This window comes from Pseudopipra pipra, chromosome 8 (assembly GCF_036250125.1).
Source record: "Pseudopipra pipra isolate bDixPip1 chromosome 8, bDixPip1.hap1, whole genome shotgun sequence".
Taxonomy (NCBI): Eukaryota; Metazoa; Chordata; class Aves; order Passeriformes; family Pipridae; genus Pseudopipra; species Pseudopipra pipra.
Window position 1 is genome coordinate 18,441,606 of NC_087556.1, and position 23,801 is coordinate 18,465,406.

Genomic DNA, 23,801 nt, shown 5'->3' on the forward strand with positions numbered 1-23,801 from the left:
CACTTCAGTGAGCTACCAGCACTATTGATTTGAAATGAACTCACCAGCAAATGCATCTTCATTGTTTGTTTTCCCAACTGCATTCCAATTTCTGGGCATATTTATTATTCATAAGTATGTATCATATTACTACAGGAAGAAAGTTTTACTATTTGTGCCCATATGGTATAACTTTTTGTCCTTGAATGGATGGCTAAAGTCTTTAAGTATTGGGTTTAACAATTAATATTGTTTGTACATGACAGCACAACTGATTAATTTTAGGAAAACAAAGCAGTATATCTGAATCATTTAGACATTAAAGAGGCTTAAAAGATATTAGAAGAAACACATTAGTATTCTTTACTCATTGACTACTCCAGTTTTTTCCATATTAAGAATATTTAATATTCTTCATACATGTATCACTTTACACCAAATTCTGTATGAGTTTTAATTCATTAAAATATTTTCCACAACACTGAGAAGTTCAACAACAAGCTAGTGCATAAAAATCAGAACATGAAAATGAGTCAAAAGAGTCCAGGTTAGTGATCACACTGAGTGTAGCTGGTAAGACAAATAAGTAGTAAAAAAGATGGAACGTCTACTTGGTTCTTAAAATTATTTTCCTGTAAAAACTGAAAGTCAGATGTTTAACACAATTTATAAAAAAAATGGCAGGAACTTACAAATGAGCAAGCGAACACCAATGTGTAACTACTATAGACTCTAATTGAATTTTGAGGGACCATTTCCCTGACTTAATTACCTTAGAGCTGGTATTCTGTAGAGATAAGAAATTTTGAGATCTAGATTAGAGTTACATGTACTACTAAATAATTACAAAGATGATGTTCAACTAAGAATTGTAAGAAAGACAAGGAATGTTGTGCATTGCTTAAGTTCATGTCAATATCTCTGTTACTTGCCCTGGAATACACCATTACTGAAAATGTAGGTTGTTAGCAGGGTGCAAAGAATATTTCTCAGCTTTTTTTTCAAATTTTTCCCCCCCTCTCTTTAGGGCAGGACACGTAGCAATCTATTTTTAGGCCTAAGTAAAAACATATGATTCTTTTCCTTGAGATGGTTGATCTGAGCACTGAGTGAAAGAGTCAATGTACTGCCCTTCCCTTGCTCATTCTCCCCTCCCTTTGACAGATACTAAGAGAGAAGCAGGCATGTACCTTTGAAATACCGGGAGTCTGGGCAACCCTGACAGTCTGGGAATGGTTATTTTTGGTACATCTAAACGGAGAGGAGACTTGATTTAGCTCTTGCAGTTTGGAAAACAGTCTTCCAACTACTGTTAATTCTTAAAGACATACAAATAGGAATGTACACAATTTCCAAAGGAGAAGAGGTGCCTTTTCTGCCTTTGAGGTTGTTCACATGCCATCAGTAGTGATGGCTGGGATTTTTCTAAGGTACCAAAGAAAATCTGTGATTTTTAGCTAAATCTTCAAAACCAGACACACTGACCATTTATGTTTGGCTACAGGAGGGGAATCCAGAAATCCCAGTGAATTATCCAAGTATCTCCACCACGCACAGAAAGAGCTGGGTTCCACAGAATGGGGAAAAATGTCAGCATGTTGAAAAGGAGTCACTTTGAGCTACGTACAGGGACCCAATCACTGACCACAGGGATTGAAATGAAGTTCCCACTTCTTTCTAGGGTTTACATTTGGGAAGATAGCTCTCTTTTCCTAAGAACCAGGGGCATGTTCCTCCACTGGACTATCTAGAGCTGTGTAGGTGAGCACTGAGCATCTCCTTTGCTTTGATGAGTGCTGTTTCAGCTGGTGTTTCAATGTGAGGAGGCACTCCTTTCCCTTCCCAAGAAGTGCTGTCTGCAGAGATGACTGATCTGGAGGTGGGGATGAAGATGTAGAAGTTGGTATTATCTACTTGATATGTCTGTGGGGAATGGCAGTCACCACTGGTTTGTTCCCCAATGATGAGAGCTCTGCCCAGTCTCTTCATTATGTACACAAACTCTTCAGCAGCCCCGGCCGTCACAGCACTTGTGAGGATTATTAGCCCCTTCTGAGAGCCATACCTCTCCCCTGTCAGATAGGACAAAAAACATCAGAAATGCATCCATTTTCAGAGATTTATTTGTATAAATAGAGCAAAGAGAAGCCAATGTAGAGGCTTCATTCCCTATATGCTATTAACAACTCAAGAAGTTTGGAAATTTACTTTGCAGATATGATACTATTAAAACACTTTAAACACTAGCCCAGCCTCTATACTGTAAAATAGGCTGTCTCCCTATGTGGTGCTCTTCTGCCATCAGTTTCTGGCTATAAGCTCCAGCAGCTGGGAGGTCAGCTCATAGTTACTACTGATAGTAGTAACCATGATAGATACTACTGATAGTAGTAACTGATAGATACCACTCTTCTGTGGCTTTGACTTTTACAGGAGTTCTAGGTCCCATCAGAGTAGTGGAATAGACCAGTGAGGAAAATGACATTTTCCACGCAGGAATACTCAAAGCTCATCCAGAAGCATCTTCAGTTTCACTCTCACCCCTGCTCTAGGAACATGGCTCTCATAGAGCTCGGCCTGCAACTATGTATCCATTATTTTATGAAATGATAATTACAGTGGTTTCCCACACTTTTTTTATAGTCTGTAAGTAGAAGCTGTTGCATGGCCTTTGTCCCAAACCCTTCAACAAATAGCCCTTTATTATTAGGATCTAAGCCAAGTTATCTCATTTTCTTACATAAACGAGCTGACAGGAACAGGAAGGTTTTTGCACCTTATTTTCAATATATCTGAACATGCTAGATACTTTTTCAGAGTTTAGTTTCTTTGAAAAAGTGGCCGATGTGTTGTGACTGGGACCCAATAACTTGAAAACTACTCTAAACTGGTCTAAAAATGTTCTATAAGTTACAGTATGAGATATAATTCTCATACTAAACTCTAAGAGAGGGGCCAATAGCATGGTAATTAATTTTCACACCATCTTTGGTCTTTTCATTTCACTATAGCCATAATAACCATTAGAAGACCCTTTTCACAGTAGATATATATAATACTAGACCAGATCCAGCTCCTTTGAAGTTAATGTGAGTCTGCCTCTTCTCTTTGATGGGAACTGGAATGTGTCCATAGAAATCAAATCCTTAGCACAACCCACCTCTGACTGCCTGGGAAAATAGATGGACCTTGCAGAGTGTGACAGTTTAACCATTTCAGCATGCTCCAAGCCAGTAACTGCAGACACCATCATGACTTTTTTGCTACTGTCTTATCTTAAAAGGGGAAAAGAATTAAAATCTATATTTAAGGCTTCTTACCACTGCAGTTTATGGGCACTGCAGAGCTCTGTTTTTGCATGTTGCAACATTTTTCAGCTTCTATAAACAGTGAGGCAGGGTGTGTGTGGGGTGTGTGACACATTGCCAAATGCTCCAAACTCACTCAAAGGTGCAAAATTTAGTATTTTTCTTTCTTGCACCCTCTGGACAAACTGGGATATTATGATGTTTTCATCTACTGAAATAGTGGATTACACAGGTAAGTAGTGAGGAGCTACATACAAAATTTATGTGAGTGTTGGAAGAGACATTACTAGAGGTCTAGGCAACACAGGATTTATTTTTAATTTTGGCAGCTTTTAAAAGCAACAAGTCACAACTGCTGTACACAGTATTTGGCTAAACTTCTGGGGACCAGTTTACAAACCTCTATGCCTAACATACACCTTTCCTAGGTGTGATAAACTGTTATTTGCAGATGGCATTGAGGGACATGGCTGAAATGCACATTTTTTGGTTTTTTTTTTACATTATCTGCACAGCTTGAGCTAATTGTGGCAGGTCCTTTCACCAAATGAGTTTTGGTGTCTAATGTCTCACTTCAAAATACATGAGGATAGACATCTGAAATGAAAAGCTACTCTAAAAAGAAATCACCATTTTACCTTTGAGCTGTGGCTGGGTCCATATTTCCTTTACTGAGTCACTGGGTCTGTCATAAACTTTGTCCAAGAGAACTGGGTGTCCTTCATCAAAGAAATATGAGCATAGGATTGCTATGGGTGTAGTGGAGCCTCCAATATTGTACCTTTTCAAAAAATATTAAAGAAGCAATTGAAAATTTGTGGCAGGCAGTAAATCTCCTTTCAGATATTGTTCCTTAACATCAGTACTGAAAGGGCTTATGGCTACATTTTGACACATTTACATTCATTCTCCCCTATCAGCATTTGCACATTTATCAGATAAACAAAATCCTGTCTAAGAGACTTGGACTTCAAAAACAAACACAAAACTTAAAGGTCTATTTTTTTCTAATTTAACCTAGAAAAAAATCAGAAAGTAAGCAGAGACTCTTAATCTGCAGAGAAACATCAGATTCTTGTTATTCTACTATGGGGTAGTTATTCTACCTGTGCTGTTCCTGATATAGGCAGCAAGGAGTAAATGTCTAAAACCTAATACATAGAAGTAGATACTAATTAAAGCAATATACGTTTGTGGAACTGTTGTGTTCTTATTTTTTTGCTACACACAATGAGAAAACCTAGTGTTTTAGATCAGGCCATTTTTTTTGTGCCAAAGATTTTGTTAGCTGCTTCATTTAGCACAGTTGTATTTGAAAATTTTGGTTGCAGTTTAATTCCATACCAGTCTCTGAAGATTAAATTCATTGAGAAGTCTGTCCTTGGAGAACCCCTGCTATGAATACACACAATGGACTATCGAATTAGGTTTTGCTTGTCATTTTTCACTAATACTAGAGCACATACAGCACTAGAAATGTTTGAACTTTTCCCACTAATAGGAGGTGGATACAGTGCTTTCCTGTAGGTGATGTTAGGAGTGCCTAGCACAGACATTCCAGCAAAAACCTGCTAGAAAATAAGTTTATTCAGTCCAGTCCATAGCTAAGATTTTTCACCTCCAGAGAAGGAACAGACCATCCAGAAGGCCTCTGTTCCGAAGAGTGAAGTTACATCTTTATTCTGCAGCATTTGGGAGCTGTATAGTGCTGTCCTGCCAGGAGGTCCTGCTGCTGCTGCACAGCCAACGAGACAGCTCAGCACAGCAGAGTTCGGTTTCCCACAGCTGCTGGAGTTACTGGCAGGCAGAGCAATGCTGGAATGCCCTTCCTGGGACTCTCTTGCACACAGTGAAACTGCAGTAGCTTTAGTTAGTAGTAATACCTGAGCAGTTGCTAGAATTTTAGCTTAACTTTTGGGTGCAAGTACTCCTTCTTACAGGCTTCTTGTGTGACAACAGAGAAGCTGTTCAGTTTATCAGTGTCTCTTGTCAAGGCTGTGAGGGTTAAAAATAGGAAGTTCATGAGTGGCACAGCTGTTCCATGAAGAGGAACTATTAAGGTGAGAGACATTATTCATTATGGTTAATCCCATGCAAAATCAAAATTCTCAAAATATTAAGTTCATGATTGGCCCAGCTGTTCCAGGGAGGCAAACTTGTAAAATGAGAAACATTATTCATTCCAGTTAATCCCATGCATAATTGAAATCATCAGCCTTGCCTTAAAATGATAAGATTGGTTTAGGGAGAATTTCAAAAGGTATTCGGGATTCTCTTTTATATGCCTTCAGAGACTGGATCTTTTGTGTGCACTCAAAGGACTGGAAATACATTAAATATAAAAAAAACCCAAACAAAGCAAAGCAACCCAAAAAAAGAGCTATAATGATGCATTTCGGTACCTGAGAGGATTTAATCTTTGTTGTTTTATTGCCCCCAGTCCTGAAATTTTTAGCATAGGAGAAAACTGGGGAAAGAAAGAGGAAATTCTGAGTCATGTCTTGAGTCTGTTGGAAGATGGTGGTGCCTTTGGTGAATTCAAATTCAGTCGTGGGTGTGTTATGTTTGTTGCTGCCTTGCCTCCTCTGCTCACATAGTGAGATCTCTCTCTCTGCTCTCATCACTGTGCTCATCTTTTCCTGCCTATTCTGTAAATCCCACAAGAGTATTAAGATTATCAAATATTAAGAGCCCCATGATGACAATGGACACAAGTGGTTCTGCCATTAAAACCAAGTTCTTACAAAGGCCTTCTTTTCTTTTGTTGATGTTGTAATATCTCTGGACCAAAACAAGGGCATTACCTAAATATTGTATGGGAAACATATATTTTTGATATTAATCTAATTTGATAGCTGGCAACAAATGGATGCCATCTTCTGGCTTGTAAGATCTGGAGCATTGTTGATACACTGGAGTGTCCAACAGAATCCTAAGATGAGAGCAGGCCTGTGATGCTGCAGCTTGGTGCAGCAGGGTCTAGGAGTGCTACAGCACCTCTAAGCCACCTTTGTGCTCTGTGTACAAGGGCCATTTTGTACAGAGCTGATTGCCCAGGATTACTTAGCACTGCAGATAAGGCAAACTAGATGTTGTAACACAGCCTTACACATGGCCTGCCTTTTTAACTGTTGAATCACTTGACCACTGCATGAAGTAAAATATTTATTTAAGCCATATATATATATATAAAATACAAGGCACATACACAGTTAGATTAGAAAGAAATTAGAGAAATAAAACACATGTGACACCCAGGATTGCATTCTACAACCTATTCCCTGGGTTTGCCTATTTAGTTCTAAACACCTCAAGTGATGGTACAGTTTATCTTTAGAATACTTCCAGACTGTTATTGTTTTCCTTGGCTGTTTTCCTTTTCTCATTTAATCCCAGCAATGTTAGCCTGTGAACAGGACAGTAAGCCATGTAAAGCTAATTCACTGTTACAAATAAAATGCTGTTTTGAAAGAGCTTTGGTTATTTGCCATTCAAAGTTACCTCATGTCTATGATTAATGCATCTGTGTGAACAATCTTCTTCCAAACATGCTCTATCAGTAGGTCGGACACCTGGGTTAGAAGTTCAGCGTCTCCAAACATATCGAATCTCACGTAGCCGATGTTGTTTTCAAATACATTCGTGTGGAATGAAACTTTAATCAGATCTTCAAATACTTCTGGAGAAGGGATCTGAAAGAGTTTGGAAAAACAAAACAAATCATTTGCTGGCACTGATAGCTTGGCACAAAATATAAAAAGAATGATGTGGGTCAAGTTTAATCCAGGTGGGACATCTGTGAGGAATGTGACCAAGTTTGAAAAAACATAATAAATTATATAATATTTTTTCATAATAAACATAGGTTAGCATTGGCTGATGCATTTTTGTGCACCAATAACATGCCCAGAATCTGGATCAGGCACCTAGATGCCAGGGCTCAGTGTATTTTTCAAAAATACAGGAATTTTCTTGGACTGGATAGGCTGAGAAGGCTACAAGAACAATCTTGCTAAGATTCAAAAGATTCAAATCAAGCAAGCCTTCTGCATAAGCCACTGTCCTAGGCCTGCCACTCAAGCCCACTTGACTTTATGAGTTCTTTCTAAACTCGTCACCTGGGACTTTTATAATCTTGATTAGCCTCATCTAATAAACAGCTGCTGGCTGCAGATGAGGTTGGCCCCAGCCCCTCATAATGACCCAGTTCCTATGACAGTGAGGAACCTGATGTGTTGGGCATGTGCTGGGATACTCGTGAAGTAGATGTGCTAAATCTCTTATATGGTGGCCATGTGCCTGGAGTCTCACGTGTTAGGCTGTGACTGATTTAGTTTTGTTTAGCTTGTGATAAACAAAATGTCCGCTTTAAACAGCAGACACCTTTTTAGTATCAATGTGTAGCCAAATAATAGTTATCCTAGTAACCCCTATATGCACTGAGACATAACTATTGCCAAACTTCTGTTTTGCATGCAGTATCTGAAAATGGAATTGTCTCCTTCAGCTTAAGGAGATAAGACTTTAGGATACATATGACTTATGTGACCTTCATTCAACCATTTTGCCTTTTCTCCTCAGGGTTGCCATGAAAATGATTTTATACCTTCTTTTAAATCCGTTGCCCTTTGCTATAGCTCAGCCCCAGACAATCCATACTTTTACACTCAGAAGAAACAGGAGTCAGAAGTGAGCCATGTGCTAAAAGGTGCTCTTCCAGCCTGTGATATGCCACAGAATGTGGAAGCATTTGGGCTTTCTATGACTGTAGAGGAGTTGAGTAATCTCCTGCCCTCCATATAGTGCTCTGGCCTGCAGTTGTGCTCCTGCCAAAAGCAGGTCTGCCACAGCAGAAGGAGGTTTTTCCAAGGTGTGTGGATGCAGCTGTATTTGAAACAGTGCAAGACTTTACCTAGGAGGAAATTACCCACCATATTACACTTCATCACTCAGTCCCTTCTGTATGCCAGAATTTCCAAAATATCAATCATTAATTTAAAAGCCCTGTTGGTTAGTAGTTGTTGATCTGATGGTAAGAGCAAACTCCTTTCTGTACTCTTCTTTCTCGCTATACCTTGTGAAAATAACCATTGTATCTGGACTGTAAACATATTAGTCCAGCACTGCTGAGTTTGTCATTTCCAATCCACTTCCCAGTGACAGCAACGCTACGTGACCTCCCCACTGTACTTTGATTAACAAATCACAGTTTTGAAAAATATATCCAGCACGCATTGATTGTTCTGACAGAGCTTCTATCTAGTTCAGCGATAGTGGTGCCCCCAGGAGGAAAAAAATCATCACTCATTGGTAACATCTACAAATAAAATTGATGTGTTACTCTCAGCCACTTCCTAATGATATTTTAACTGAACCCACGGTTGTCTTATCTCTGTCTCCAATAATTGCTAGATGCATACCCATAAACATGTTGATTAAGAATAACCTCTCTGTCCGGTAAACTTTTTCTCTACTTGTTCTTTTATTGCAATGTGTCACATCTTTGTTCACTGAGAACTTCAGCACTGCTAACTCTTGAAAATTCATTACAGATTTCAAAGTGGGCAGGTTGCTCTTAAAGCCTCAGGTCTCGTGGGGTTAAATGAATGTGCAAGGATCTAAATGAAAGGTCTTCATGGCTTCATGAAAATGTATGAAAATATATCTATTCTAAAGGCTATAAGACTGAAAAGCACTTAGAATGTAATTTTGGGGTGCCAGGGAAAGCCTCTTAATTTTTTAGCAAAAGAGGTGAGGAGGCTGGAATTGCCATTAGAGAGTAATTGTCCTGGAAAACTGCAGGTTCATGACACTGGTACGTGGCCCATGTGCTGCTGGTACCTAAGGAGATAAGTCTAGCTTACCACAGGAGCAACCACACGCTCTTCTTTGGAAGGAAGGGCTCTGTTTGTCCTTGATTAACAAGGACAAGCTGGGACAGGATGCAGCTGAAAGTAAGATCCTGCTGCTCAGTCAGACAGTGTTTACATACAAATAACTTGATGTTACATATAAACCCTCAGGTGCACACTGTAAACTAAAGGACCTCCAAGCTAACTCCACTTTAACCCAAGGAAAAATGTTTTTTCATTAACTATATAGGGTCTCTAGTCCTATTCTGCAGACTGCCTTCCACAGGTGAGAGGCTTTACTGGAATACATGATGTGACAAAACATAGGATCCAGAATGCTGCCCTTGGACTTGTGCATGGAGTTGCATCCCTAGTTCTGTGACTGACACATATCCCAACAATTGGCAAACTACTTTTCCAGCTATGTCTCTTTCCTCTTTTCTATTTAGATGGAAACTGTATTTTCATAGCTATTTTTGTGCTGACAATTGTAAGGTAACTGATTTCCATTAAGGTTGCTAGTGCTCTCAACTGCTAGATGTTTAAATATTATCAGCCAACACCCTTGTGCCATTGCTAATACTGAGATTAGTTTAAGAACCATGAGATCGTGGGGGCTGAGTGGCAGGGTTGTGCCTTTCTTAGGATAACATTTGGGTTCCTTGTGTACCCTCATAGGCTGGAATGGAACCATCCCTCCTAGTAGGGTTCCCAGCTCAAGGACTGAGCAAGAAGAGAGATATCCCTGACAGCTGATTCTCAATTGCTCTTAAAAACAGCCCTATTACTGGGTGATTTCCAGGCAATCCAGTCTAGTACGTCACTAGCCTTACTATTACAAAGATGTTTTTAAGATCTAGTGTAAACAGTCTAAGTTCACTACTTCGTACAGTTTAAATTCAATACTTCTTGGCCTATTTACTATGGACAAGGGAACAGATTATTCTGTTCATATTTAAAACAGCCTCTTACGTATCTGAAGACTGTTTTCATGTCTCCTCTCGGTTTTCTTCTCTCTGGAATAAACAACTCAAATATTTTAAACTTTCTCAAGATTGCTTTTATTCAGTCTTCTCTTTATCCCTGTTCCTCTTTTCTGGTATCTCCCTATTTGAGCCACATCTTTCCAGAAAAGCATTGCCCAAGACTGTGCTTATTATACTCTAGATGAATTTTCTCTAGAGCTAAATGTAGCAGAAGACTTCATGTCTTACTGATTATATTCTTCCTTTTTCATTCCAGTTTGATGTTTATTATTTACTACAAAAACTTTACGCTCTTGACTTGTGCTCAGCTTATGAACTCTGAAGATCCATATACATTTTTACAGGACTCCCTCTAAACAAGCTGTTTTCCTCCCAGAATTGTGCAGTCAATTACTATAACCCTAGAAACTGTGTAATAACCCTGTAAGTGTTCGTATTTAACCTCATTCTTCTTTTCAGAGATCATTTCTCCATTTTTTCCCCAGAACTGTAGCTTTGAATTTTAATCCTGCCCTCCATTGCACCAAGACAGCTAGGATGAGTGGGTTATTGCAAGCAAAAACTGATACCCTCTGGAATAGTGCTCTGCAAAAGGATTAAAAGGAGTTATTTAAGGCTATCAGTCCCCCTTGAGGGAGCGCAGGGCAGAGTGAGAAGCTGCACTTTCAGCCCACAAAGGGCGGCACTGCACAGCAGTGTGTAAGCCTGTTCTGACAATACATGGCTTGTAACACACTCATTGCAAGCGAGTGAGCAGTTATTTTCCTGCCGATGCCCTCAAAGATTACATTTGAAAGCAAAACTTTAAAACACAATTCACAGTTAAATTTTGATTTTCATGCAAAATCCGTTGAAAATCCTTAAAGCAAATGGCCAAATCTACTGTAATGTTAATGGCAGTGGAGGAAAGTGAGCACAAGCGGATCTCTGTGGTGGGATTGTAGCTGCAGCTGTAGCTGCATTGACACTGAGTATCAGGATCAGAAGACGAAAGGTACCAGGAAAAGAACAAAGTGAATGACAAAGTGTCATATGCTTTTCTGCACCAAATACAAAAAGCAAGCAAGAATTGCAAAAGGTGAAGAGTCAGTGAGAATTAGTCTGAGACACTTTTCTGGCTTGCATAAACTTGCATAGTTCCACTGACTTTACTGTGGTTATGTTGATATAAATCAGTGTCATATGGGCCTACATTTTTTTTTCCCCACCTGTCAGCAATAGATGTAGCAATATAATTATCTATCTTGACATTTCGAGGCTGAGGATTTTGATTTCACTCATTAATGAAGAGACATAAGCAAACTGCACTCCTTTCTGGTGAAACATCTGTAATTATTGCTTCCTTTGGCAATTACAATAGTCTGCTATAGATACGTATTATTTATCTGGGAAAAAGAGGTCTTCAAACACAGAAATAAAAATCTTTATAAAGAATTCCTTTTTTACCTTTACTCTGATCATCATTTTCAACTGCTTATCTAAAACATTAGTATGTAAATTCTATTAGATATGAACACTGCATTAAAAGTATTTGAGCATTATGAAGGGGCCAAAAGTCACTCAGGGAGACTTGTCACTTAAAACTGACATAATGCATTTGCCAAAATCAGGTAGCAATTATTCCACAGATAGACAGTCATGAACAGAAATGTTTCAGTATGGAAAGGAAGGTATGACTGGAGGAGGGGAGAGCGAGAAAAACAGGAGAATAAGAAGTAGGATAAGAACTGAACTGCATGTCAGCAAGTTTACAGAGCTCTGTCTTAAAAGCAAAATGTTATTTTCTTAACCACAAACACTATATACAAAATTTGCTTCTAGGAAGCCTGACTTCGGAAATTGGCATTTATGCAGCTGACAACTCTGGCTAACATTGACCTTGCTGCTGCATAGAGGAGACATATTCACTACCCTGTATCATGCTTCAGCAGCTATTCTAGTGCAGCAGATGCAAAGGTCTACACGCATTTCACTTGTCTGTCTCCCATGTCCCAACCCATCCTTCCCGCAGTTATTCATCATCACTTTCAGTTAATTGTGTTGGATCTGCTTCACTGTCAAGGTCATTAACAGTAACATCCCACTGTCAAGGAGAGGGTGGTTTGGAAGATAGGTAGCACAAGAGAGAAACTGACTCTTAGGTTTTTGAGGAATCAATCTGATACAGATTAAGAAAGCCACTATGAGGGTGCATAGGACTGCCAAATTTTTATTTTTTTTTAATTAAAAAATTTAATTAGTGCCATCATGTAAACTTCACTGTAATCTAAAGACATTTGCTCTCTGAGGTATCCCTGAAATGCTCCACAGAAAGCATCCATCTTAATTCTACAAAGCAAAACAAGAGATTAAGGTACTCCTGCTGTACAAGGCTCTTTCTTTTACCTCCATCTCAAGGAAAATCCTTTACTTCAATGACTTTAATGTCTTTGTACACATTTTAACACTGCTCTCTTGTCTCTCTGCCTCTCAATTTCCTCCAGCACTGTGAGGGAATACTTATGCGTCTGGAAACTATAAGAGACATATGATTTTATACATTATTTTGGCTTGGAGAAATCTCACATTTGTCCTGATTTTCATCCACACTGATGTGATTTCCTTTTTATGGATGTATCCCTCTTCCAATAATTTTTCTTGACAAAGAACAATGGTAAAGAAAGGCATTAAACAGTATAATGGCATTTCTTCACTAGCTCTATCAGGATGAGAATTTCACATCATGTGATAAATAATATATTTGTCCTCTACGTCTTGTTCTCAACGTTCAAGCTCTGAATAAAGTAAGTAGGATCTGAACAAGTAAAAACAGCCAACAATATTCATTAACAGCCTTCACTGTGAAAACAGTGACTAATTTGAAAGATGAGCCAATGCTGTGGAATGGGAAGAAATTATGATGTATCACTACTGATGCATCGATAATAATTTAGCAGGGAGTTCTGTCAAAAACTTCGAAACATCTTTAGAGTGAAGTTTTCTATACCCAAGCAAGTTAGCAAAGAAAGAGAATGATGGAATGGAAAAAATCCTTTAATTAATTATTTCCATTTAAGCTTAGAGGCAAGAATGAGCCAGCATCTCTTGGGTAACAAACCTGAAAAGAGTGCCCTCCCCTCTCAATGCTTAGACTTTGTCCTTGACCTTAGTGTTTGTGATAATACCACAAAGGTCATGGCCACTTTAAATCACACATGCCAAAAACTTCAGAGGGTGGACGTCCACAGATTTTCTCCCCCAGGAAACACTTAATAGTTACCTAACACTTGGTCTACTCAGGTTCATTGCAAAGGCAAATGCATTCTCTTCAAAAAGTAATTTTATGAGTCCCTAGAGAACATACATCTCTGGTAGCAATTCTAGCACAGTAGCCAGAAAGGAGCTAACTCCATCCAAGAAAGGGATCAGGTTATCCTAACCCTCTATTTAATTTGAAGATGGAATTTTAACAAGTGCTCCTGGGAGCTCCCTTCAGCACAACAATGAACAAGAAAGATTGCCAAGGCAGACCAATGTATAAACACTCAGGCTCAGAACAAAGCATGGACTGTTATGCAAACCACACAGCAAGGGCAAAAGTAGATTATTAAAAATCAATTTTTCCCTGAGGTCACCTAACTTCCACCCAGATACTTTTTCCAAAGTATTTCTAGGTCACTGGAAAACTGTCTGTCACTGAGCATGAGATACAATCAGAACAACTTTCCACTGTCACTACCAAAGGAGTTGCTAATTGTTCTGGTATAGCTTGATGTCAGCTACTACAGTTTTATATAGAAAAATCTGTCAGAGAGTATGTGGCTACATGTTTAGTCTGTGTATGCATTTACTCTGGTCCAACCAAATTCCCCTTAAATTACAACCTGGGTTTGTAACTGGTGGATTTCTGCATTCATTTATTACAGCTTGAAAAGTGGTAGCACTGAAAGAGCAGGGATCCCAGAGACAATGAGATATCTTCCCTCTTACTGTGAAATCCTGTATATTTGCTTGTGGCACACAGCAGTTGAAAGAGATTCACAGCCTGAAGGTTGTTCTCAAAATGCTTGCATCCAGAACTATCATCTACTATCACAAGCTACTACCCTGACGTGCCTCAGTGTCAGAGACAGCTCAGCATACGAAACCTACTCAGCTGTTGGCTTCTCCTCTGGGTACAGGTAAATCCTGGTGGGTTTATGATATGGGATAGAAACAAGACAGAGTATCTGTCTCAGTGCTCCCATTCTAGGTGGCATCACTATACTTGGGTACAAGAAAACTATACCTGTTTTGGCATGATTCCGGGGATGCTGTCCTTAGCATGTTCAGGAATGTAAAGTAATTTCAGGTGTTCATCATCAGAAAGAGCTTGTAAGATGGTTGTCACCTTCCTGGCCAGCTCTTCTTCTGTATTAATCCTTTTATAATTGTGTTTGTTGATGTTCTTGGTGAGGTTAGATGCTATAACAGTCCCAATGTCCAGAAAGGCATAATTATCTGCCACAAGCTTGCCTACAGTTTGCAGTGTCTGTGGCACCTGGGCACGGAGGTTGGCAATGTGCTGAGCTACAGCCATGGCTTCACTGGCCTGGATGGTGATGTGTGGCTCCACCCCAGAGACACTCCATACTTTACCAGTGACTGGGCTGAGCACCACTTGGCTGGGAATAGAGGCATACAGGGAACTGTTACCAACACGATAAATGCCCACTGAGAGAGATCCACCGACTGTGGGCTCACCAATAACTGTGGCCCGGTGCAGGTCCTTCATAGAGCGAGTGAAAGCTTCAGCTGCTGAGCCACTCATATGGCTTGTTAGGATGTAGATGTCCTTGAGGGAGCCATATCTCTTGCCAGTGAGTTGGGGTAGAGTCCACACCTCTGTGCTGCGGGAGGTGCTGCGATCAAAGATAGTGTAGAGGTGTTGCCGAGGCTCAGGCTCAAAGAAGTAGGAACAAAGTATTGGGATAGCAGTGGAGTAGCCCCCTGTGTTGTACCTCATGTCAATAATCATGGCATCTGTGTCCACTAACTTGTTCCATACCATCTGCAACAGCTGGGGCCCAATGGCCTTCACTGTTTCTGCCTCAGCCATCATATCAAAGCGAAGGTAACCCAGGTTTCCTGGCAATACCTCAATTTTGAAGAGTGCCTCAATGATGTAGCTCAGCTCTTCAGGGCTGGGAATCACGTTGGGAAGCTGTTCTTCTGGTGTTGGTTCCACATGGCTGTGGAAGACGTGAAGCCGATGGTCCCCAGAGGCCTCCTGCAAGTCACTGGTAAGCTGGGAAGCCAAAGTCTCAGGGTCTATCGCTGACCGATAACCTCCTTGGGCCCGTTTGGCGTTGAGCATAGCACTGGCCTTACCAGCCACTTCTGGGATGGCATAGTGGGCCTCTAGGAGTTGCCCGGTACCCTCCAAAAGTACTCCCATGTTCTTGTGGAAGGCTAGCACTTCTCCAGCCTTCTCCAGTGCATCCTCAGCCAACACTATGGCATCAGGAACAACTCCTCCACCCATCCAGCTTTCCCCATGGTTGTCAATGAAGGTGATAACAGGAACTGTGATAGTTAGGCCACGGGTTATTCCCAGCTCAGGCTGCAGCAGAGGGAAGGTACGGGTGTGCAAGAGGCTTCCTGCCGTGATCTCACCAATCAATGTGGCACGGCCCAGGGACTGCATGAGGTAAGCAAACTCCTCAGCAGCTGTGGCAGTGTGGTGGCTGGTGAGCAGGTAGATGCCACGTTGAGCTCCATAGGATTGACCCAGCAGTTCTGCCTGGCTGTTGTGCTCCTGTGTGTGGTTGGTGCATCTGTGATAGGTTGTGAAGAGATGGACAGGACCAGCAGCAGGGTCTTGGAAATAGGAGAGTAGCACAGGCACAGCAGAGGAGGATGGGCCTCCAGGGTTGTAACGTAGGTCTATGATCAAGTTCTCTGTATTTTGAAGAGGCTCCCACACTTTGTGGACAATGTAAGGTCCCAGCTTAGCAAGCACAGAGGCATCTGCAAACTCATCAAAGCGCATGTAGCCAACATTGCCTGGCAACACTGACACCTTGAAGACAGTATCCACCAAGGCATGCAGCAGTTGCTCATTGTCAGGTAAGTTGGCTGCCATTGCAATTGGCTGCTCAGCTGGGGGAGCAGCAGTTTCACCTGGCATCATGACTCGGACTAACAGGCGGGGGTCTTCAGATAAGGTCTGCAACTCACTGTTGAGTTTGGTGGCCAGGTCCTCTGATGACTGCACAGAAGAGAAGTCAGAGGTGATGAGGTGCCGCACCAGCGGTGGCACTCGCTCCACTAAGCTGTAATAGTCCTTTAATATGTTTGTGAGGTGGCTTAAGGTGCCAGGCACTGCTCTGCGCACTGCCAGGATGTCCAAGGATTTCTGCAAGGCTTGTTCTGCTTCAGTAGCCACACATGGCATCACCCCACTCACCTCCCAGCTCTGTCCACCCCCACTCAAAGGGCTCACAGATCGTGACACGGGAACCATCATATAGAAATTGGAGGGGCCAATACGCAGCTTCTGGATGTCCAGTGAGCCCCCAGCTGTCTTCTCTCCAACAGTTATAGCCCTATTCATGTGCTTGAGGATGTAAGCCACATCTTCAGCCACTCCTGTGGTGTGGCGGCTGATCAAAACAATGACATCCTTGTCTTTGCCGTACCTCTCTCCCAACACCTTTGGCAGTGTCCATATCTCTGTGGTGGTGTTGGAGGGCCGATTGTATACAGTCTCAACATGCAGCACCTTGTCTCCATGCAAGTATGAGATTACGAAGGGGAGGCCAGAAATCTGTCCCCCAGTGCTGTGACGAAGGTCTATCACCAGGGCAGAGGTGTCTATCAGTGTCTTCCACACCTTGTCCACCAGGTAAGGTCCAACTTTCTGCACAACTTCCTGTCCTATGATATAATCAATCCTCAGGTAGCCAACATTTCCATCCAGCTTGTCGTACATGATCACATGCTCAATAAGATTCAGAAGTTGTTCACGTGTAGGCGAAACCTCAGCTTCTTGTTTGGGAGCTGCATGTGGTAATGGCTCATAGGAAATCACCAGTCTTGGGTCATTCAGAGCGCCCTGCACTCCAGCTGTCAAGACACTGGCCAGCAATTTTGGATCTGAGATGTCCAGGATCTCCCCGCTTTTGATTGCTTGTTCAATGGCTTCTTTCATTCCCACTAGGTTTTCAGGATAGCAGTAATTGTCCAGAAGAACTTTAGCCATGTCCAGCACTAGAGTTGGCTGAAAGATTTCCTCAGCAGGTATGCTGCACATGATCAGTGCTGAAAACAGCAAGAAATGTGTCCTGATCATTTTGTCTTTGTATGGAATAGAAAAAAAAGTCAGAAGCTCTTATTGATCAAGATGAACATAGCTCTGCAATGACTCTGTGAATCACACTGAAACCCTTGTGTTGAATCCAGGTGCACTGAACAGATCTTTTAACTGCATTAAACCTTTAATCTCATTAAAATGGAGTACATCATCCAAAGTGCACCAATAGACGGAGTTCAGCTTCTTACTACTTCACAGACCTCTTATGAAACAGTAATAAACTTCAATCATTAAGGAAGATCTTTCTAGCAGTTAATTGTTTCCAAAAGGTAATGCATTGCCTGTTACAAACTGGTCCTGGCTTATCCTGCAAATGAATTGCTTAAATGCAAAACTAATTTTAACCACAGTTAGAACAGCAATCTAACCTTTTACCTTTATTTATGAAAAGCTTATATCAATAAATTTTTCAGTGACTTAGTTGTATCAATATTTAATATCTTTTTCAAAATTGTTGATAATACATTGTCTTTGGTGTTTTGCAGCCTGAGATGCAAAGGACTGTTCTTACATTCTCTGACTAAGGGCTCCAAACAAGGAACTCCAGACATTTAGCACAGCTCATAAAATCCAAGGTAATGACAGCCTGTTAATTTCTGTGCTGAGAATTGCCAACATTTTAAACAGGACTTTGAAACACATTTGCCTCAACATAATACAGCTAAATCTGAGGTGACTTTAATCTTCACAATTTGCACTCAATTAGGATTTACTTGTAATACTGTTGGGTAACATATGGTCATGTCTGATGACAGCTCCCAGCCAATAGACTTTAGGCTCAACATACCAAAATAGAATGTGGGGGGGTTGTTTGCTTCTGCTCACAATGTATTTGAGACCCTATTGTATTAAGAGTTTGAAAGAGGATCAGAATATGGGGGATGCGGCTGCAGGCTGTACTCCTCCTGAACTTCAGCATGACATGCCAAAGACATGCAAGAACAGATTCCTGGCTTTAAGTGTGAAAAGAGTTGCTACCCCAGCCATTCTGTTTGCTGGAGGTAGTGACAATAATAGGCTCGGGAATCTGGGAAGAGCACATTTTGTAATCTGGGAAGAGCACATTTTGTACTGCTGTCAAAATGTTGTTACATGTGGAGGGAAGAGTCTAAAGATGGTCTAACCCTGGCTAGGTGCACTCTGTTGCTGTCACATGTGTCTTGAATGAAGCCTGACACTCATGAACAAAGTTTAGTGAAATCCTCTTTCTGGGTAATTCAGTTGTAATAATAAGGGAGTTCTGTGAAGTTTCCTTGTTTAATGTGTCTATATAGGAATAGTCTCATGTTTACATGCAGGTACTATTTCATCCCATGGTTGATTTGAATCTGTGTGTATGTAAATGTACGAATGTAAATCCATCAAAGAGAGCAATTAAATTGTTCTAAGAGTCCATTAGAGAAAGGACTGCTCTATGACAAACAATATAAAACTTGATGTTGCAATCCCAGTTATCTCTGTCAACCAGTCTGTGCTATCATCTGTAAAAATCTCTAGTTTAAAAAATCTTGCCACTTCCCTTGTCAAAGGAGAGGCGTAGGATATAGTTTAAACTGTTGCTGATAATGTATAAACAAGTCATTAAGCTCCAAGGATGCCACTGCAACATTCCCTGTGCCTCACTGGTAAAGAAGCAGTGAGATTCATGTCTGTTGTATCCTCTTAATTTCAGAGGGTATCTGTATTGTACAATGTGTGACATCCATTACAGACTGAATTCCAGGGCATTATCACCAGTTTGAATTGCTCTTCTTGCTTTCTTCAGGCAAAGAATAATCCAGCACTACAGGGTAAAGGTAGCTGGACAAAAACTCTCCAGTATAACCACATTGTGTCCAGAAACTGCCTTTTGAGCTACAGATTTATTGCCAAAGCTGCATTAACTCCTGCGTGACTGATAAGTGGACAGGACCCTAGGCAAATTGATTTCTAATGCTTTTCTAACCCATGGCTCCTCTGTTTGTCTAGCTTGGAAAGTTTTTGGGGCAAGGGGTCTCTTTTGCTATGTTAATGTCTACCACATATCCTACCTTTACTTCCAACCTCTGATAGTGTCTCTAAATGCTATTACCACAGGAATAATGGCACACGCTGTAGCGTACATTAAGACAATCAATTAAATAAAAAAGATCTTGTATTTAATAAATGCACAACTGAATTCTTAAGCACCTGGTGCTCTGCACACTGACCAAAGCAGGAGAAAATAAAACCATTTTGAAGTAAATACATTATGAGCTGTGATTGTGTAATTAATGCATATCAGCAAGAGGGGGGTGGTACCTATATAATCATAACTCTGACATTTGCCACTTTGGAGTGCTTAACATTTTAATATTACTTGCAATTTTTTGTGTGTTCCAACCCCTTTCAATTAATTTGAAAGTGAAGATATAGATTAACTCATTTTGTTATGATAGAAACAAAGAAAAACAGTAAGGAAAACATATGTAGGATCTAAACCAATGAAATAAAAATGTATACACGTGGAGTGGTTAGATATTTCGCCTGCTGGGCTGGGGTATTGGGTTGTTTGATGGGTCCCCTTCTTTGTTTCTTATTTCTCTCTTCCTTTTACTCCTGCTGGGTGCTGGAGGAGGGCATGCCCAGAAGCCAGGAAACAGGATTACAAAGTGGACCCATTGTGACAGGAATTGGGAAAAAAAGTACAATAATCCATATCCCTAAGAGCATGTCAGGATGGATTTCTATTTATGTCTGTCTGTACAGTAGCTTTAAGCATGCAGCTTTCTGTCCCAGAAAAAAGAATGACATTGCATGTTCATGGACTATAGTACTTTCCCTTTCAATCCTCCAGTACACAGTAAATAATGGACCCATATTTATATGAAGCTATTTAGCAAATACAGGATAATGGTGGAAATAAGGTTAAATTATTTACCATAAAAATTAGAGAAATTAATATTTTCTAGATTTCTTGGAAGCAATTTAATTTTGCTGTTTAAATCACAGCAAATCTGAAAAAAACCCCCTTACTTTTTAAAGTGCCTTCTTTTTCACTGTATTCTCTGCCACTTTTTGATTTTAGAATAGAATTTAATGTAACTTTAAATAACAAAGCATTAGTCAAATTACCTCACTTTTAGCTTGCTGTGAAAAGAGGTGAATAGGGTGTGAATAGGGTGCGAATAGGGTGTTACAGATATTATATATAAGGTGTTAACAGTCACCTCATCTTACTCTGAATGTAACAGAGGTGAATTGCCATGAAGATCATAGTCAGAAAGGAGACAGGAACAGACAGCAACTGAGCATTTTTAATCAGGGTATGTGCCAAATAATTACTTTCCATATTTAAATGCGACCTATATATCCACTGCTAAACTTTTTATATGACAATTATTTCCTAGCATTTAGGGAAGCATTTCCACAGATTCACAATATTCTTCTCCAGTGAGGCCTTATCTAGAGGTTAAAATCACAAAACAGCACTTTCCTGTCTGTGTTTGTTGTAAAATCATAAGAAAAAAGAAACTTTTCTCTGTTTTTCTGACATTTATCGTGCATTTTATCACAGTCTAAAGATTTTCATATCAGAAGGGCTGGAAACTATAGCTGAGGTTTTTATGAGGCAAAGATTTTAAGAAATATATGCAGGATTGTGATTAGACATGACAGCACTACATAGCTCAGTTTATTCCTCAAGTTCAGATATATAATTCGTCCTCATGTGCTTTATCACTACCACATAGAAAAAAAAAAAACAGCTTCACAATGTAAATGTAAAATAAATTATTTTCCCAATGTGCACAACTTAAAATGCTAGGACAATGGAAAAAAGTATTTTTCCACACTGGATCTGTTCAGTGATCTATTTCTCTTGGTTTGAATTCAATATGACATGTAACATTCACTGCTACGTTGGTAATTTTTTATAGATGGTGTTAGAAGGTAGTAATCCTTTCTTGTGTGGTATGAATTTTTTAAGCTTTGGAGAATGACTATTTACTTAATTGTTTTGAGACACACATAGCTTAAATTTTTATCAAACACGTTGTTTTATGCAAGTCTCTTCATTGAATTCTGAGTACCCAGATCCAAAATGTAACTCTACCATCAGTTCTAACTTCTAATATAACCCGAGCCAAATTCTTATTTTGATTTTATTTTTGAGCAGAACTAAATAGCTCAGGCCCAGGTTTAGCTTTTATAACTCATAAAACTTTATGATCCTTTAAAATCTGTCCACAAGTATTTCATTTTCTGACTTCCTGTGAGTATGAACTTCCCATATATTCTGAAAAGAAGTTTTTTTTTTATCTGTCCCAGTCTAGTCTGCATGCACAGCCTGTGTCACACAGACCACGTGCTAAAAACATGCCATGAAAGCAAGATTAAATGTTTTGCTTTATATATTTTGCTCCAATACTGCCCAGTTCTCATCTACAGCTCATTTCACCATTCTCTCATCAGACTCATGTAGACATTTGGCCACTGATAAACCACAGTAGTAGGAGGCTTATCTGAAAGTGGCAGCAAGAGCACCTTTTTAACTGGCAGAGATGCCACCAGGATAAAGGTAAAATTTGGAAATAAACTACTTTTGGTTTTAGTGGAGCCTTCTAATACAGCCATATTTTAAATTATATGTATGAATTAGAATTAATGTAAAGGTGATATCTGGCTCCTAAATACTGAAACATAGGGTTTATTAGCTCAAGCATAGGACTATACTAATGAAATATTTAATGTCTCCAGGACTTTGGTAAGTATTTCTAGACAAACCTTCAATGCCTTTTATAGATGTACAAGTCTGGGTCAATACTACTTCATGGCTGTCTGTGACAGGCATGATTGGATTGAATAGGTATGGTCTAAGACTGTCTTTTCTGTTCTGTTCTTGTACTGTTTGGTACAAAGAAAGCCTTGTTCCTGAGTAGGCTTTCTAAGCCCCGTAGAAATAAAAATAATGAATATCACCCTCAGATTTCTTTATAATTCCCATGCCAAAAGAAGTAATACTAGATTTCTGTCCCTAGGTTTTCAGTTCTTACGCTGTACAAACCTGTATAGACTAAAATTAAAGCTGTTGGAAGTTTTCTTTCGCATTTTTTAATATTGAAATATTTCCATTTTATGAAAATGGAAACAGCACTCTGAGTTCTTTAACGATCACGTTTGTAATAAGAAAAACTTAAATTAAAAATGTGATGGATTTTTGATTTTTTGTTAATATTCCCTTTCCTTAATGGCAGGTGTGCCAGGCTCCAGACAAACCATACGCTTCAGCGAAGGGACTGACTCAGGGCAACCCGTTTGCTAGGGCTATGCTGAAGCCATCCTCCTGTGAGGCTTTTAGATGAATTATGACTGATGGTCCAGCAGAAGTTTTAAGGGAGATGACAAAAAAGAAACAGGTGCAGCCCAGAGGGATGACATGCTCCTGAGGCAGCCTGGAAGCAGGAGCCAGCACAGACAAGGCAGTGAGGCAGGTTGAAGACACGAAGCGGGCAAAAGAGGCTGTGGGCAGCCCAGAGTGGGATGTCAGGAGACACCTTTATGATGAGAGGTTTTAAGGTATTATGGTCGGGAGAGCATGAAAATGTGTGGAGGTGGCTGTGGTGTAGGGAATCGAGGTAGTGCAGCAGCCCGCCACAGCCTGGAGGTGGCACCGAGGCAAGGCTTGGAGAAAGCACTGAAGGCTGCAGAGAGACCAAAATATGGCTCTGAGGTGGTTTGTGGGCCCCAGTCAAAGCTGAGATGTCACGAAGGAGGTTTTCACCCCAGGCAGGCAGAGCCTCCCACCTGGCAGACAGTGGGCAGAGCTCCAGGCCCCGCATACTCTAGAGACTGAGGAGAGACCTGCCCTGTTTTTGATTCTGCTAAACACCCAACAAATGGTACATCAGGGAGTTAACATGGGAGAAGACATGTATTTAGTACTCACATGTAGTGTCCCGTTAGCTGTTCAGAGCAACCAGAGGGGATGTGGAGCAGTTATGCAGTCTGAGGATGGGGTCTTGCGTCACAGACATTGTTCATTTACTACTTGTTGGCTTTGCCAGCGTGTTCTGTGTTCCCACCTGTACCTTGTAATTCTTTGCAGTAAAAAAATGATTCAGTGCTGCCTATAAGGAGCTACAGCAAGGTAGTGATATTTCTTGGAGCTCATGGTGTGTGACTATGTGGACCTACATGATGGATGACCATGCACCTAAGTGCATGACCTATGTGGAAATGGCCAGGCTCTGAGGAGGCTGGAAAGAAGAATCAGCTGTGGTCTGGGAGCAGCGTTAACTGTGCAAGGGCATAGTTGTGTCTGAAATGATGAGTCTCCTTGAGAGGCAGTCTGAAACCTTTTATTCTGAATATCAGGAATTGTTAA

General features: G+C 40.4%; 1 protein-coding gene across 1 annotated transcript; it reads right to left on the reverse strand.

Moving 5' to 3' along the window:
• Positions 1–295: 295 nt before the first annotated feature.
• RBP3 (retinol binding protein 3) lies at positions 296–18,485 on the reverse strand. The gene is made up of 4 exons (XM_064662787.1): positions 14,393–18,485; positions 6,789–6,979; positions 3,926–4,068; positions 296–2,051 (listed from the first exon to the last, which is right to left on the reverse strand). Exons 1-4 carry the CDS (start codon positions 17,435–17,437, stop codon positions 1,723–1,725), a joined length of 3,708 nt encoding a protein of 1,235 aa, XP_064518857.1. The 5' UTR covers positions 17,438–18,485; the 3' UTR covers positions 296–1,722.
• Positions 18,486–23,801: the final 5,316 nt, after the last annotated feature.